Below are 17,919 nucleotides of genomic sequence, written 5' to 3' on the forward strand. Positions count from 1 at the left end.
GCACCTCTCGGATCCGGACCTGCGCCTACCACCCAGAAGCAAACGGGATGGTAGAGCGCTTCCACCGCCAACTGAAGTCAGCTCTGCGGACCGATGACGACGCCGCCTCCTGGTCGGACCGACTTCCTCTGGTGCTACTCGGAGTGCGCACGGCCCTCAAGGAGGATCTCGGATGCACCGCTGCAGACCTAGTCTATGGTTGCAGTCTCCGACTTCCTGGTGACTTCCTCTCCCCCATGTCGTCGGACACTTCTTCTGATCCGGCTTCCCTAGCCTCTCGTCTCCGTGCCGCCATGTCGGAGCTCCGTCCAACTCCTCCTCGTCCTGGCTCCCGCCAAATCTTCATCTCTCAAGACATGCAAACCTGCTCCCACGTCTTCATCCGACGCGATTCGCATCGCTCTCCTTTCCAATATGTCTATGACGGTCCTTATCGTGTCCTATCCCGCGACCAGCACACCGTCACCATCGACCGTCTCGGGCGACGCGACACCGTCACCCTGGCTCGGTGTAAACCGGCCTTCACGGACAACATGCCTGCCGCAACGCCGCCTGCAGCACCGGACGTCCTGGTGAACGACACGCCTACTACAGCGACAGACAGCTCGGTGGACCGCCCGCCTGCTGCATCGCCTGCACCCAGCCGCTCAGGTGCCCCCGGCGGCTCTCGCCCGGCTCGCCGCGTGCCGCCGGACCCGCCGCCTGCTTCGCCACCCCCTCTCCGCCGTTCGTCGCGTACTCGCCGCCAAACTTCTTTTTATGGTGTTTAACTAGGGCGGGGGAGTGATGTAGCCCCTGCATGTACCGCCGGTCACCGCTAGGCGCGTTTACTTCCACCGGTCACCGCTAGATGCTGTGAACCGCTAGTTATAGTTTTTCTCATAGGTGTCGCTTTTACCAGTCTCTAAATTGCTAAAGCCTTCGATTAAGTTGTGCGCCCCCCTTTTAACGTTCCGTTCGCTTAAATTGCTGTATTGTTTGGTCAGTTGTATTGGCTATGTGTATATTAAAAACCATATGTATTCGTTTATTACATTCGATGTTCTCGCCAACATGTGTGCAATACTAGATAACTAAGTTCGTATGTAAAACTATATATGTCTCGATTTTGTGGCGAAATACAAGAGATATCTGTATGTTACAGTGTTTCTACTGGCTACACCAGCCAGAATTGCAGAGCTTAGCGGAAAAGCACGCAAATTAAATCTATTCTAACACACAGGCGCTGGCTCTGGCATTGCCGCGCAGCCTGAAATGTACAGGAATTAGCGCGGATTCCGGGTACCTACATCGCGGAAACACATCGCCTCTTTGGACATATGGGCTGACGGATGAACCGGTTTCATGGGCTACAGATTACTAACGGGCTAGGTGTCAAGATGGTTGCTGGTATGGAAGCTATTCATTAATTACGGGTGTTAGATAATAGATTGGCCCGGCAGTCTTATTAACGGTACGAGCTCCTAATTACAGGCACTGGCGATGATTACACTGACAGGATAAAAGGAGCAGCGCTTCCCTATATGGAACGATGTAATTCCTACACGAAGTTGGCGCCCTATCGTAAATCTCTAAATTAATCCCGAACCTTCCACAAGTTTCGACAAAGATCGATCAAACGTCCATCATTGCATCCTTAGAAGTCGAGGTGGGTCGTCGATCAACCAACGTATAGCTACAATTTATTGCCACCACTTTAATGGCTACATAGTTTGAGTATAGGTAATCGTTATCTAATGAGCTCTGCCGTAAAAGGCAGCGAAGCGTGGGAAGCATTCTGTCCCACTAAACCACGACATAGTGCACCTGGCACCATTCAACAATCAAAACTGAAAGCGTCATAGTTAGTTACATTAGACGCAATTGTAAGAAACGCAACTCAGTGCTATGAACTTCGGATGGGTATCCACAAGTTTGACACGGCTTTCCATCAACAAACTCGCAGGTGTTTCCCCTATCTTCATCTCCATTCATCGAACAGCATACGCTCTTTTTCACTCGTTAACGTCATTAGATTTAATTGTCCCAGTAACGTGGTCGACTACCACAAGCGCTTCTAAACGTCTACCCATCGGCCGTGCCGGTCTCTCCTGCCACTCTTTCCGTCGCTCTCGCCGACCCGCCGACCCCTCTGCCCCCGTCGGCCGACGCTCCGCCCGTCGGCGCTCGCCGGCAGCCCGTGACCGTCGCGCTCCGACGGTCGTCGGCGTCGGCGGCCGACGGTGACCACAGGCTGCCGACACGACCGACGGTCAGTAGCGCCGTCGACACACGGGGGTGCGGACACTCGCGGGACGGGAACAACAGAGCGACGGCACGGACAGGTGAGCCGAGGGTGGGGCCGGCCGGGAGTTGACGGAGAGGGCATCCGCGAAGTTAGTTATCATATCCACCGATAGATGGCTGCAGAATGTAACGCCTGATCCATGCTGTCCCGTATCGCACTTCGGTTCCGGTAGTCGCCAGCAGATAGCTCTTCGGCGTAACGCCTGATGCATGCTGTTCCGCAATACACATTAATAGTTCTCATGTCCACCGACAGATGGCTTCTTAGTATAACGCCTGATGCATGCTGTTCCGCACGACACGTAGTTCTCATATTCACCGACAGATGTCCCTACGGTTAAACGCCTGATGCATGCTGTTCCGCAAGGCCCTCAGTTCTCATATCCACCAAAGATGGCTCTACAGTATAGCGCCTGATGCATGCTGTTCCGCAAGACACATAGTTAGTTCTCATATCCACCAACAGATGTCTTCATAGTATAACGCCTGATGCATGCTGTTCCGCACGACACGTAGTTCTCATATTCACCGACAGATGTCCCTACGGTTAAACGCCTGATGCATGCTGTTCCGCAAGGCCCTCAGTTCTCATATCCACCAAAGATGGCTCTACAGTATAGCGCCTAATGCATGCTGTTCCGCAAGACACATAGTTAGTTCTCATATCCACCAACAGATGTCTTCATAGTATAACGCCTGATGCATGCTGTTCCGCACGACACGTAGTTCTCATATTCACCGACAGATGTCCCTACGGTTAAACGCCTGAATCTGATGCATGCAGCTCCGCAGGGCTCTTGCTTCTCATACTAAACAACAGATGGCTCCACAGTATAGCGCCTGATGCATGCTGTTCCGCAAGGCTCTCAGTTCTCATATCCACCAACAGATATCTCTACAGCATAACGCCGGATGCATGCTGTTCCGCAAGGCTCTCAGTTCTCATATCCACCAACAGATGGCTCCACAGTATAGCGCCTGATGCATGCTGTTCCGCAAGGCTCTCAGTTCTCATATCCACCAACAAATGTCTCTACAGTATAGCGCCTGATGGATGCTGTTCCGCATGACACATACCTAGCCGGGCAAAATTGCAGAATTGCATGAACGTAACTGGAGCAGGATGAAGGGCTAGTCTTAGGTCGGGCATCATAAACGATTTTCTAAAATTTCATTTTCAGTCTTTTGCAGGCTTTTACGTTTGCTCTAAGTGCTAAATGGCTTTACTCTTGCACTTTCGAGTAAGCCGCTTTGTCGGGCCGTCTGTTAAATGCATAAGTATATATGTTCTATATTTTTTACATTTCAGCCGCGCGCTTTTCTTTAGCACCGGCTACAGAGTTCGTTTTGTGGAGTGTGCCGCCTCCTTATGCCTGCGCCATACCAGGGCAAATGGCGAGTGATCCGCCTCGTTTGTAGCAGCCAAGCCGCTAATACTTCCCGAATGGGAATGACCCTTATGAATAGCTATTGGTTTTTGCGAGTGCGGCCACTTGGTCGTCTCCATGTGTCACGCGCGGCCGGCGATGGACCGTCGTTAGAGGCGTTTAGGAACGATCGGCGGCGACGGACGCGACTACCGGCCTGTTGATAAACTGACCCCGCCTGACAGGATCGAACGTTGGCGGAAACGCGATTTTGGCCTTTCGATGAACGACTTAGTTTCTATACGTACGGACGAATCAGCCCATAGTATCAACTTTCATAACAACAATTTCATTTACGAAACACTAAAGGTATTTTCCTTGGAGCTAATGCATTTATAGATTGTGACAGTGCAGCCTGTAGCGGTAATGGTCTCCAAATGCGAGCCACGCTCCGTACTCCTCGTCACGGCCGGTCTGTGGTCGGACGTGTCAGTAACATCACAGTTCTCCGGTGACCATTACCGTCACTTTCCGGCCGTCAGATGACCCTCATTTTCTGGCCTGGCTGTCACTGAGACGGGCCGCCGCCCGGCTGGGTGCCTCTGATGGTGCGAACTGGGCTGCCTCGACTGTAGCTGATGTGAAAAAAGCACCCGGGCTGTCTGATGTTGCTGCGAGATGGGCCACCACTGTCACAGTCAACAGTGTTGACTGTCTGTTGCCTCAAAACTCATCACCTGTCACGTCTGTCGTCTCATCAACTATCACATTCAGCACAGTGTCGTTATCCACCGGCAGCCATCATATTCAGCACAATATGCCATCATCATCCATCAGTCATCACACTCAGCACAGTGTGCCATCATCAGCCGGGGGCCAATGGCCATCGCTCATAAGACTGGCCACTGGCCAGAGCTGACCTACGCCCGATTAGGACACCGGGTGCATGAAAACCTGGCACTCGTTACGGCAGCCGTATGACCTCAACGGCCTAACGTGAACCCAGTGAAAACAAAGGAATAAGGAGCTGACACAGAAACAATATAAGAAAATATTGAAAGAATGCCGGTGCTTGCGCTTGTTTTAAAACATCTCACTGGCGCTCTGTAACTCTGCTTGCACTTACAAATGACCCTGGCATAGTGTATCATCAAAACCAGATAATCAGATTGCCCCGAGGAACTTTAAAAACCTTGCTGTGCTGCGCAACGCTCAGTTTCCAGATAGCGGAGGGACAATCTGAATACAGAATGACGCTATTCAGCAACTTTGCTGTGGCGCACATGCATCTAAAACTGAAAGCGTGACTGCATCGTGCCTATAGTCCAACTTTGAACAGTGAGAGCCCCTAAGATGTGCAGATGCTAAGACCTGAAGGCATTTTTAGTTAGCTACGTGCCCACATAGTTAACCAATATAGGCAGGTAGTAAGTACGTACGCATTTCTATGCATCCAGCACCCTGTTTTAGTCATTATCGAACGGGTTGAGTCGGTTTTAACAGTCCAAACCGTTTTTGCTGGGGTGGGTGAGTTAAGCGCACTTACTCGTGACTGAAACCCACATCATTGTGCTTTCGTTCTGCGATTTTGAACGGATGACACTTTTCAAAGCCTCAGTATCATGAACATTGTGCAACGCATTATTAGATGTCCTAGTCTGAACCCTACAGAGATAATTCGCAGGATGTCGCCTCTTAAAAACAATCATCAGACATTACCTCAATCGATTATAAGAGCATTTCCACATTTTTGGACGAGGTTCTAAAAATGAACGACTAAAGGCAGATCATTATTTTTATGATCGGACCGCGATTCGGGAGTTCGGCACGCGAACGTGAACAAGTTTCCTTATAGTGCCAAACTGCCGTCAAACTTGGTAAGTGTTATCGAACAGCGCTCTCCACTATCGCTTTATCCGGTGACAATGGACTATGCCTGTATTTTGCTTTTGCCCTGGTCCGGAGTTCGGACGGGGTATTCGGCCAGCCTCTCATCGGCTTAGGAGATTCAGCAGTCGATACTCCTGGAAAACTTCCAAACGAATGTTCACACAGAGAGGCAGTAAAAAAAATGACAAAATATCTTGAAGACATTTCTTCTGATATTAAGAAATTTCCTCAGCCAGGTCGAAAGTAAGTCGGAGAAATATCTTTCTGACAAGTTTGATCATAAATGATCTCAAAATTCAAGCAGGAGAGTGTTGTGGATTTCAGGTCATCAGTCTGAATGGATTACTCCAAATTATCGTAACTTAAATAATTACGACAATTTGTAATTCAACCTTCTTATTTTTCGTGTGGGTTCTTTCATCGGCGCTTATGCTTCTAGATAGCAGGATGTGTTTAGTGTGACTGCAGCGTTCCATTAACAAGACATCCGGAAACACACTACGTCTCTGCAGTGAGTGACAAGGCACAACACTTTAACTACAAGATGAAAGCCGAGGGAGGGATTAAAGCTCCACTAAATGACGCACGGAAAGCAGCTAACAGAAACATCAAGATAGGAGAGAAAACACGTCCTCTCAATCTTCACAGCAGCTTCTGAAATACACCCGCCTCTACTTCCAAGCTAATGAGCGTACTAAGCCCGTTTCCGTCTTTCCGTTTCAGATTAGCACCCCTCTCGTCTGGCTGCTTAGTTCGTCCACCGGCCCCCAGATGGCAGGCGGCCTGGAGAGCTCCTCAGAAGCGGCCCTCACGCCCGTCGAGCTGATGCTCCGCTACCTCGAGTCGCTGCCACAGGAGTTCAGTTTCCGCGAAGAGGTGCGCTCGCCCAAGTTCTGGAAGGCGCTCCGGGCGGAGTTTCTGGCGTCGCTACTGCTGATGATCTTCCTCGGTGGATGCGGCGGGGGTGGAGTTGGAGTCACAGGAGTCGGAGTCGGAGTCGGAGTCGGCAGCGGCGGCGGAGCTGGAGTAAGGACAGACACCACATACAGCTCCAGTCCGGGTGCAGAGAGCAGCCCTCTCCCGTCCAACTGCTCTTCCCCGTGCCGCCCTCCCACCTCAGACGGTGGCGCGGCAGTCCGACTCGCCCTGGCCTACTGCCTCACCACAGCCACGCTGATCCAGTGCTTCGGGAACGTGTCGGGCGCCCAGACCAACCCGGCCGTGACGCTGAGTCTGCTGGTGACCCGGTACATCTCTCCGCTGAGGGCGTCCGCCTATGTGACCGTGCAGCTGGCCGGCGCGCTGGCCGGCGCGCTGATCGTGCTAGGGCTGACCCCGCCCGACTGGCCCGACCAGCCCCAGGTGAGCGGCAGGGGGGCAGGGAGGGGCGCTGATCGTCTTAGGTCTGATGCCGCCCGACTGGCCCGACCAGCCGCAGGTGAGGAGGAGAGGGAAGGGGATGAACGGAAGAACCTGTGTGAGGGAAGGGGAGAAAGGGTCTAGACTGAAGAACGAAACCGAGGGGCCGAGAGCGAAATATTCTGAACTGGTTAGGCGGCCATGAATGGTAAACCAGCTCCAAAACAGGCGAACCAAGGAGCCAGACTGCTGGTTTGTTATTTTTACGAAACAAATACTACGCATGTTTTAATATAGAATCTACAGATAGAGGGTAAACACGTTTAGGCCGTAACTGTTAATGTTTATTCATATCCCGGCCGGGCCCGGGGGGTAATCCCAACCACCGCAGCCCGGGGGGGGGGGGGCGTTTTTCGCCCCCCCTGTCTAACTCCGTAAATAAGGGAGCTACGGAAACAAAAGCGATACCAAACGAAAGGTCCTTACGAGACGATTCTAATGCACCTAAAATTTTTGACCTCAGGTCAATTTTCAAGGTCAGAGGTCAAGGTCAAAGGCCAAAACCGGCACATGTGTAGTGATCTCAAAGTAAGCCTTCTAGAGGACGGCAGGCTGCATCAAACCGGCAAAATTGGGTGTCAAACGAAAGAAGAGAATCTGAGGATTCTGAAAATGTGCTCCAAATCAAAAGTCAATGTCAAGGTCACGCTCAAAATTGACCTCAAACTTGGCACTTTTTCGCACATCTTGCGTGCTAACTTCCAAGATGTTTTGAAATGTTTTGAGGCTTATCAGTTCCCTATTTGTGGTTCATCTTACGATACAAGGCTGCTCAAAGGTCAAGGTCACAGAAGAGTATCCCTGCTAGAGGCTATTTCACTGATTCAAGTTAGTAATAATAAATAAGACAATTTTGCCATCCGAAAGCTCTAAATGAAAGCTTAGAGGAAAATAGATGCCAGATTCGTGATCAGCGGGTACAAATCCATCATAAACGACCTTTCATGTGTCAAGGTCAACCAGAGGTCATTCGAGGTCACATGAGGTCAACATGAAACTTGACCTTTTCCGAACAAAATATATATCATTCGACGCGGCTTGACAAGGCGAATGCGATGGTACCACTGCCGTAGCTCTAGGACCATTTTTGTCGAAGTTATTTGCGAAAAACTAAAACCACATTTCGGGGTCGTTGACCTGACCTCTGACCTCAGGTCACCAAAACTATTTTTCTATTTTTCTCTAGGTCAAACGCTACACAGCTGTGCTCGTAATTTGTCTTTATCTCTAAAACTCTATTTTTAGCAGCTATTTGAAGTTTGCGTCTGTGACGCCGAAGTTTGCCGTGCAGGGGTCTAGAAAAATGGACCTTGTGACGTCATCAAGGGGGCTAGGTCCAAATTTTTTACTTCAGAAGATGTCAAATTGATGGGAGAAAAGGTACTGAAAGTTTCGCCTTCCTATCCCTAAGCGTTCGGGAGTTATCGCAAATATTCGCCAGGGGGGGCGAAAAACGCCCCCCCCCCGGGCCCGCGAGGGATATCGATCTTTGATTTGTTGTAATGCCTTGTTGTAAAATGTTTGTCACATTTGTACTAGTAAAGTAAACAATTGATTCCCAAGAAGATGGCAGTCGAGCCCACAAATAATTCAGCATCCTGGTTTACTTTGCCAGTCGCTTCCAAGTCCAGCGTACGTGAGTCCCTTGCTCGCTACTGCAAAGTTAGCAAGCCGCCCAGGTGATTCCCAAGGAAAGATACAAACTTTGTTCGCCATTATTGTGTCAAGCTCCAGAGTTCGAATGCCTTAAGCTGTACAGTTCCATGTTTCACTAGTGCCCAACTTTTAACAGGAGCGTCGTTTGGCTCAGAACTTGGGCCTGATAAATAGAGCAACGCACATACTGGCTGGAATAAAAGCCTACGCAGACATATCCTTAGATAAAGTAAAATGAAGTAAAGTTCATCCTAACTGTTGTACGAGGGGGTACCCAAAAGTAACGGGAATCGTTCTCTGTAGGCCAAGCCAGTTGTAGCTCGGCATTGCCCTGCTAGGGGCAAACCAGTCTGGCCCCTGGGACTTAGTCTGCACCGTGAGGTGACGAAATAAAGAGGCGCGGCCGCGTGGTGCACGTATTTATTGAAGCACTCCCGCCCGATCCGGCGTTTTTTATGCATAGCGGAACTGAGCAACAACGCACATCTGTGAAATTTTGTTTCCTGCTGGGGAAGTCCGCGACTGAAACGGTTCCAATGCTTCAAGTAGCATACAAATATGCTGCCGTGAGCAAGACGCGGGTTTATGAATGATTTTCGCACTTCAAAAGTGGTCAAATGTTATCCCAAAAGCGCCCCAAAAAAGCTTGCCAAGTGAATTCAAATGTCAAGACAATGCTGATTTGTTTTTTCGATGCAAAGGGAGGTGTGCAAAAGGAAATTGTTCCTCCCTGGTCAAACTGCCAATCAGACGTTTTACTTGGACGTTCTGCGGCGTGTGTGAAACACGGTGAGACGAAAACTCCCCGACAGGTGGCGAAGCGGGGAGTGGTGATTTCATCACGACAGTGTGCCAGCGCACACCGCCTTGAGTGTCAGACAATTTTGGACAAAAAATGCATGACCCCACGGATCCACCCTCCCTATTCACCGGATTTGGCACCCTGTGACCTTTTCCTGGACCCCAGAATGAAAAAGACCTCAAGGGAAACCATTTCGACGACTTTGATAAGGTAAAAGCAAAAACGACGATGGCTCTGCAAGGTATCACCTTGCAAGAGTTCCAGAGCTGCTTTGAGAGCTGGAAAACGCGTCTGCATAGGTGCATTGTCTCGCAGGGAGAGTACTTTAAGAATGACATGAGTGACGATGTGTAGGGATCAGTGAATGAACAGATATGAAACAATTCCCGTTTCTTTTGGGTACCCCCTCGTAGAAGGTAATTCGTCGATATATTGATTAAGTTATGAAACATCTATTTACATTGTACAGTTACATTAAGGGCAAACATAAAACAATATAATCGTAACACAATAAATGAAAAAACATGTCCTATGGCTAGTTTTTACATGATCATCAGGCCACATACGTCGCATCCAGGGAAGATTTCGGACGCTCTGTCAGTCTCAGATTTCCCCTTTCCCGCCCAGTTGTGGGTCTATCAGTGCTCTCAGTGCTCTTCAGTGTAACCTAAATGGTTCATGTATTGAAAAATGCATGAGCTATGTGGAACAGAGTTTGCCTACTCACCTACAATATTGATTGAACTGAGGAGCGAAAACCCATCTCAACTAGGTCTAGCCGGTGTGAACGAGTGAATGAGTAATGAACGTCTGTGACGCAGCAAAGTCAGTCTGCTTGTGTTTTTGAATGGCTAGCAAAGTCCAAATTCATGGTGAGTACGAAGTAACTGGATGGGCAGACTTCGTACTTATGTTAAAGGAAACTCAATGTAAGCATAATTCATGATTCACTTTTTAAGGCAACTGTCGAATGCATACAACCTGCAATGCACGATACACATGCTTTCCAATTTACATATGTTTTGTCTGACCTTATCTCCATCCCTGCAGCTTTATTTGGTCTGACATTGGACTTGACCTGATCCTGACCTTGACCTACTCTGACCAGACCTGGATCTGACCCTGAACTGACCTGACCTGGACCATAACCCTGACCCGATTCTGACTGGCTGGTTCCGACCCTGGCCTGACTCTGACCCCACCCTGACCCTCAGCCTCACCCTGACCTGACCGTGACCTGGCCCGCCCTGCCCTCAGGTTCTGTCTGTTGCTGAGGGCGTCACGCTGACGCAGGCGTTCGGTGTCGAGTTTCTGGCCACGTTTCTGGTCGTGGTGACCACTCTGGCCGTTCTGGACCCGGTGCGGGCAGACGTCGGCTGCAAGGCGCTCTCCATCGGCCTGGCCTACGGACTCGGCGTCCTCTTTGCGGTAATTTGGCAGATATTCCTCAGACATTATTGGCTTTATGTCATGGTGACATTCTTATGTCATTATGTCTAACCATAGATAACATGAATTGGTTCATGTTATGTTATTCATGTTATCTATGGTCTAACTTATGTCATCCTTTATTGAGCACCCTGCATCTTTTGAACGCGTCATAATACGTGCCGTATGAAATGTTATCACCCTACGAAATACTGATGTCAGTACCTAAACCTAATTATGAGCTTTTTTTGCGAGAATGTCCCAGGGGAACTAACATTGGCTGCCTTCAGTTCCAGAGGACCGGTGCGTGTCTGAACCCGGCTCGGGCGCTGGGACCGGCGCTGGTGAATAACGTCTGGCGAGATCACTGGGTAAGCGACACATGCTGGTATTTGACTCGGTAAAGCTGTCATGATATAGCCTTTTATTTTCAACATTAATGGCCATGCTCTTTGGCCATGCTCCTTATAAATGTCAAATGTCTCATTGAATTTCATGGTATTCGCTTGCTACATCAACTGCAGCAATGACATGGCTAAGATAACATACGGAAACTGAAAAATTTTCAACGGACGAGCAATGGTAAACGATAGCCATGTCGAGAAAATTATACAATCTGATTAATTAAAAACATGAGATATCACTTGGCCTTTGGGTCTCTTTTCCCTGAAACAGGCCTCCTTCTGTTTCAATTACATCCCGAAATAGAATTATCCATCTTCTTCAGGGAGCCACTTTCCAATAACTTCCTCAGTTATAATTGAAATGCAATTTGTTCGTCCCGTAGCTCAGATGGTAGAATATCAGACTCCCAGTGGTGAGAGTTTCAGTTTGTGACGCTCCGGCGCTGTATACACGACTCCCCTGACGAAGATAGTCTGCCGTCTGCGGCTGGTTAAAGTTACCACGGTCTGTTGAGACCAGCGAGTGGAATGGATATGTTTAGCCCGCGACCGCCTGGGGGGGGGGGTCGGATCCGACCCCCCCCCCCTCCGTTTTTCTTGAATAACTCATGAACCGCTTTCGCTATCTACTTGAAACTTGGCATACCTTCTCCCCCATCAATTTGACGTCTCCTGTGCAATTTTTAAGAAAACATTTCCAAAAATTTCTGAGATATATCGATTTTAGTGATGTAACTACATGGCGTTTTTAGTCAAAAAGTGGTAAATGTTTAAAAAATCGCCAAAAATCAGGGTTTAAGGCAAATTGCAAATTAAGGACATGAAAAGACGCAGCTCAACGAGTTCTTTAAAATGGCTATCTCGGATTTTCCATAAAATGCGTTTTTCACCCCTAAAAATTCAAAAAACTATATTTATAAAATCCAAAATTTTGGGAATTTCCAAAAAACCGTAATATATGTTGTAGAGCTCTATTAGAACATTAGATGCCCCAAATTTCAACTTTCTATCTTGATTTTTTACCCCAAATTGTAAAAAATAGTTCCAACATGCATAGGGCAATAGGGCATGGTGACGTCATAAGCATTTTCGTGAATTAGAGGCACTTCTTTCTGAACATCGCATGTGAAAACAAATGGCACCATTAGATTTCTGAGACAAAGCTCGTCTAGAAAAGTGCATTTTTATGTCAAAAATAAAAAGTTGAAAAATTGACTTTTTTCTTAGCCCTCGTTCAGTTATGTATGGTATAAACGATTTTTTATGCTTTTAATGCACAGTTATCACCAGCACAGTGACCTGGGGTCACATATAACCATTACCATCGGATTCGGCGTGAAAAATAAGCCATAAAACATGTGTCGCACGCCCATGTAGCAGAAAGTGAAAACCGTGACCTTTCGTGACCTGACCTGACCTTGACCCGTACTTAGTATGACCCCTATACGCACATGGTACCTTCACTAGGCCTTTGAGGTCATTTTTGGTGAGTTTCGAGCAGCAGCTATTGATTCCGCTGTCCGTAAGCCTAATCATGCAAAACCCCTAAATTTGACCTTTGACCTAACCTTGACCCGAAAGTTGACCTCAATCTTAAAATCTTAAGAGTGCTTTGGGAAGATCTCGTAGAGACCTTTCGAACGCCGCCTCGCGGGGCTCGATACGACCATTGGTTCTCGAGATAACAGAGGGGGGGTCGGATCCGACCCCCCCAGGCTGTCGTGGGTACGGAACTAGCCCAGGCGGTGCCGGGTTAGAGTTCGGCTATGTGGGCAACTAGCTTTGAGTTAAAAAAACAAACATATTTACCACTTTGACCTTTCAAATTTGACCGTAAATGTCATGAGTCTTGACCCGCTAATACTAAATTATCTTAACAGAGAACATATGTATTGTGCAAGCATGTTTGCAACAATTATATCCTTGCCGATATGACGCTTCATATGTATACCTCAGATCAGTCTAAATGTACTATGCAGCAGCACCCTTGACCCTACCACCTCAGATAGCCACACGGGCTGTTGAACGCTCCCGTTTGATGAACCGACGGCCAGTGTCCGGTAATTCAGCGGGCCGTGGCGCGGCGCAGCTGGGCCTCGCCCGTCCCATCCATCGCCGGGACAATAGCCGCCGACGGTCGGGTGTGTTGATAGCCAGAGAGCCATACATCTCCGGTGAATGGCGTCCCAAATGTCCCCCCGATGGCCCCCGTGTGTGTGTGTGTGTGTGTGTGTGTGTCTGGGAGACGGACGTCGCGGCGACGGGCGACCTCCGAGGGCGGGTCGAAGGGAGAGGTCACTCAGGAATGACAGCGGGGCGCCCCGGCAAGCAAGGTCATAGGATAGGGCCGTCCCCGATTGACAGAGTCGGAGGATCGGTCACCTCAGGGCTGACAGCGTGTCAGAGGGCCGTCTCAGCCTGGTAGAGGGGTCAGGGTCGGAGGGTCACCGCGAACTGGCAGGGTCGTAGGGTACGGGACGTTCCCGACTGACAAGGTTGTATAGATGCAATACAATCTGCAATACAGCAAAAATGTCTGCCGACAAGCGGTCAGACATAAAACAACACTGGTCTAGAATCCATTGTGGTTGGAACGCCCAAAGTGACAGGAATTGAAGATTAATGTCATCCGCAAAGCACCCCCCCCCCCCCGCCCGCCCTACAGGTAAGATGAATGGTTGATGTAAATTGATTCATTTCGACAGGAAAGCTTACAATAGATGGTCGCAACATGATATGGATATATGATCTTCGACTGTTTGGCATTGCTACCGTACTACCTAAAACTGCATTGGGGGGGGGGGGGGACTCAAACTTATGCTACCCATTAAATTACATAGGTAGAGATTCTGTTTCAGTTAACCGTCAGAGTTAATCATGTCGGCATAATGCGGCATACAATCAAATCCTAAAAAAAATCAGTCTACATAACACTCACGTCCTCATTGAAGTCCTCACTCAGTTTCTCGACTGTGCAGTGACCCTCGGCTCGGTGACGTCTGCACTGTGCAGTCCTTGGCAGTGTGTCAGCCGCAGCACGCGCAGGTCACGGCCAGCGGCCCCTTGGCAGTCTGCCAGCTCCGGACCGGCTCGGTCGCGGCGAGTCGGCCCCCGGAGGGTAGGCTGTGCCGCCGGGCGCCGGCAGCGGACGGTCCTCGGCGGGCGGCGAACAGCTGTCAGCAGCGGCTGCGGCTGCGGCTGCGTCCTCGGCGACGGATGGCGACAGGGTGGCCCAGAGCCACGCTGGTAGCACCACGTCGACCTTGTCAGTGGTTCAGCACGGGCCGCAGAGCGCTGGAACTCAGCGTTGGCCAGCGAAGCTGAGAGCCAGGCCATGGCGGCGCAGATGGAGTCGACCACTGGAAGTCACCACGTTTTGAGTCGCCGTGCTCATCGAGTCGAGAGTCTATTGGCTCGCTGTCACCAATTCAAGCGCTGGCCGATGGTCGGCAGTCGACTGTGTCGGTTCTCGAGTTAACAGGTGCCAAATTCAACAACCTCACTGGTTCATATTATTCAGACGCACACCAGTGCGATGGACAATCGTTCCCTACGGCTGCACGAGCAGCACACAGCCCGTCCTGGACAATGACAGACAATGTCTTTCGCATGCCTTGTTTACCCACATTCTACAATGCAAAAGCGATGACTTAACTATAACATCGCGTTAAATAATTAACCACTCACACGCACGATATATCACACCAAATCATTATCATGGTTATCAACCAAAGATATTAAAGCCTCACGTTACTAAGTGCAAGTCACCTGAGACCACGGTTCCCTGGAGCGAGGATTGCCAAATGGCCCGGTGTTCGATTTCACGCCACCAAATCGGTCGGTGTAATGGGGCACAACGAGCGGTTTCTGATGTAACCCAGCCCTGCCATTTCCCTGGAGACACTCGAAGCCAGCGCGCTGCCTCTTTCCGAGGATTTTGGACTATAATAGCACTGTTATTCCCTCCTCAGTCCTCACGATCCCAGGCTGTCGAAATAATGCACTACACCCCCTCCCCCGAACCCCTAGACCGGTGTGCTGGTGTATCGCTCCGCTCGACTGTAAAGTGTCCCCTCACACCCCCTGACACCCCCGTGTGTCCCCGTTCCAGGTGTACTGGGTGGGCACGCTGTTCGGCGGCCTGCTGGGCGGCTTCACCTACGAGTTCGTGCACGACTCATCCCCCCACGGTCGGCTGCTGCACCGCTCGTTCCGGAGGAAGCGCGGCGGCCCGCCGGTCAGCCGGGGCGCCTCGTCCCTGGGCCGCGACCTGAGCGGCCTGAGCGCGGCCACCTCTGAGCTGCTTCAGCACCCCGGGCCAGAGGATATCTCCACCGTCAGCCGACACTGAGGCGGCGGCGCCAGCTTCGGAAACTTTGGGCGTTCACGTGATAGATCTCGTAGGAATTTGAAAAAAGAAGACATCTTCCTATCGAGTTTGACAGTATTATGTTGATATTTGGAAAAAGTCATAAGGTTTGATGGCTTTCCAGTTTCCAAAGTCATGTCGTGTATGAGCGAGCGGCATCGAATATGTGAGGCGTGCCCAGACTAACGGCATTCACTATATCAACGTCTTTCGCCGATGGCTTCTTCATCGTTCCAGTCATCAGGCAATCCGATCTCATCATGTAGATGAAATGATAACATTCCTTCGCTATTCGCGACAGATGTAACCGCATTACATCTCACATTCATTTCTGTGTCAACAATGTGCTTCATTGCTATGCTAAGTGTGTTGCGCTTGCAATAACGGTTGTAAATAAACTTCATTCTATTCGGAATTGGATGAGTGTTATGGCCGACCCAGGTGAAGTTCTTATTCAAGATTCGCTTGATTCAATTAAGCTTAATAGCATATGCGCACTGCGAAGGCATAATATATACATACCTACTACACATAAGCACAAAAATTATCGATAACAGAGATATTGTCGGTTTATAGCCAACAACTTCAAACAAATAATCGTGTTTGGCACCAGCACCATTAACTGAAACAACTAAATAACAGCACGCCAACTTACTTTTCTGTACATTTTGGCTCGACTGCTGGTGACAACTTGCAAATTCTCGCTCGGTCCGACCCCCTGCGCCGCTGCCGCTAGCGGTTGGAAGTGTCCACATTGCAGTCGAAATGTTGACTTCGGGAGCGGCTAGGCGCCCCGGGCGGAAACCGCACACAACGCGAGCAAACACAAAGTTGGCCCGGCGATTAAAAACAAACACAGGGCGATTTAAGACAAACAGAAAATTTCGCCAGCCCCGCGGCCAGGTCAGCTGGTTTGGTGAGCCACACAGCTGTTGAACTTCACAAGCACGGCGCGCTTACAATGCAAGCCATTCCCTCCGGCCAGCATACTAGTCATGGGCTTTGCCGTTGTATAGATTGCGTGTTTCACTGTCAGTGAGCTGGTTGAATGGGGTTGGTCATACCGGGTAAGTAGAGTATAATAACAATGTTGACTCTATGTCAAGTATCGAACACCATGAAGTTTCACTCGCAGAGAGACAAAGGTACAGAAATCGTTTTGGGAAACTATGATTATTTTATTTGATAGCGCAACTTTCAATGTTCATAATTATATATTTTGATATAGATATCTTAATTTAGTAGCTACGAGATAGTATGGTCTATTTACCCAAATTTACCAATCGAGAGGGGAAGTTTTGTTAAAAAAAAACAAATAACTTTTAGAACGTGCGAGCCATAAAACAGTACAGTGTTGCTTTATTGTGTAAAACCGGCTGCCCCGAGAGATCCAAGGCATGTCCAGCATATTTGCTTTTAAGCGGGCGATCAGGCCACCACGAAAGTATAGTTTGATGCTGAAGTGGTCTAAGGTGTTGCCTTGGTCCTGTTTTTTTCTTTTTCTCCTCTTTAGAAAACTCGAACGCGGCTCGTGGAAAGTGCATGTGCATTGTGCATAGTGGTTCCCTGATCATGTGCCATCCTGAAATAACTATGCCTGCATGGAAGGATGTGCAACAAATAAATAAATAAGTAAAGCTTATAGGCACGACACGACCAGCCTGAAACCTCTTCAACCACTACCATGCAAGCAACAACGGGACGGAAATGAGAGCCTGCTACCTTCGGGAAGGTGTTCGCTTCCCGCGGGAAGCGAACTCCACTAAACCGGGAATGAATGGCTTTACACCTTAGTAGTAAACGGAGATGAGACAACGCCGTAAATGTCGTTGGCGTTGCTATCCGGTATATGGTACCGTCTACCATCTGGGGCAATGATGCCGTGCCTCGCCTCGGCGCTTCTCTTCCCCAATGACATTCTATTGCCAACAGCTAAAGCTTCATTTACATTTTACCCTTGTCTTTTTGGTGCCGATCACTTAAAACACATTTCATAACATTTTGTCAGAATGAGCATGATTGCTTTAAGAGTTGAAGTCGGAATCAACTGCAGAAAGCACTTAAACGGCTGGGACCGCAGGCCCTCAGTAGCAGTCTGACGATTTTCTTCAGGTAATTGATTTGCTTTCAACTTAAATAATTGATCAGTCCAACATTTAGGTACTACGATAATCAGAATAGATTGTTTATAAGGAAATCGACATTTTTTACACATCCCGAAAAAGGAACGCACAAACACGCTTATAAATTATCGATTCACCGGTCACCTGAACACCAAAATGAAAGACAGTTTTCAAT

The 17,919-nt window shown here is 49.1% G+C and overlaps 1 protein-coding gene across 1 annotated transcript; it reads left to right on the forward strand.

Annotated features, from left to right (window-relative positions):
• The first annotated feature begins 2,260 nt into the window (after positions 1-2,260).
• On the forward strand, positions 2,261-16,028 carry LOC122385145 (aquaporin-like). Its single transcript, XM_043373195.1, has 5 exons — positions 2,261-2,324; positions 6,267-6,905; positions 10,678-10,848; positions 11,139-11,219; positions 15,364-16,028. The coding sequence occupies exons 2-5, from the start codon at positions 6,315-6,317 to the stop codon at positions 15,601-15,603; spliced, it is 1,083 nt and encodes a 360-aa protein (XP_043229130.1). The 5' UTR covers positions 2,261-2,324; positions 6,267-6,314; the 3' UTR covers positions 15,604-16,028.
• Positions 16,029-17,919: the final 1,891 nt, after the last annotated feature.

The sequence above is a fragment of the Amphibalanus amphitrite genome, unplaced genomic scaffold (assembly GCF_019059575.1).
Source record: "Amphibalanus amphitrite isolate SeventyFive unplaced genomic scaffold, NRLGWU_Aamphi_draft 000210F_arrow, whole genome shotgun sequence".
Classification (NCBI taxonomy): domain Eukaryota; kingdom Metazoa; phylum Arthropoda; class Thecostraca; order Balanomorpha; family Balanidae; genus Amphibalanus; species Amphibalanus amphitrite.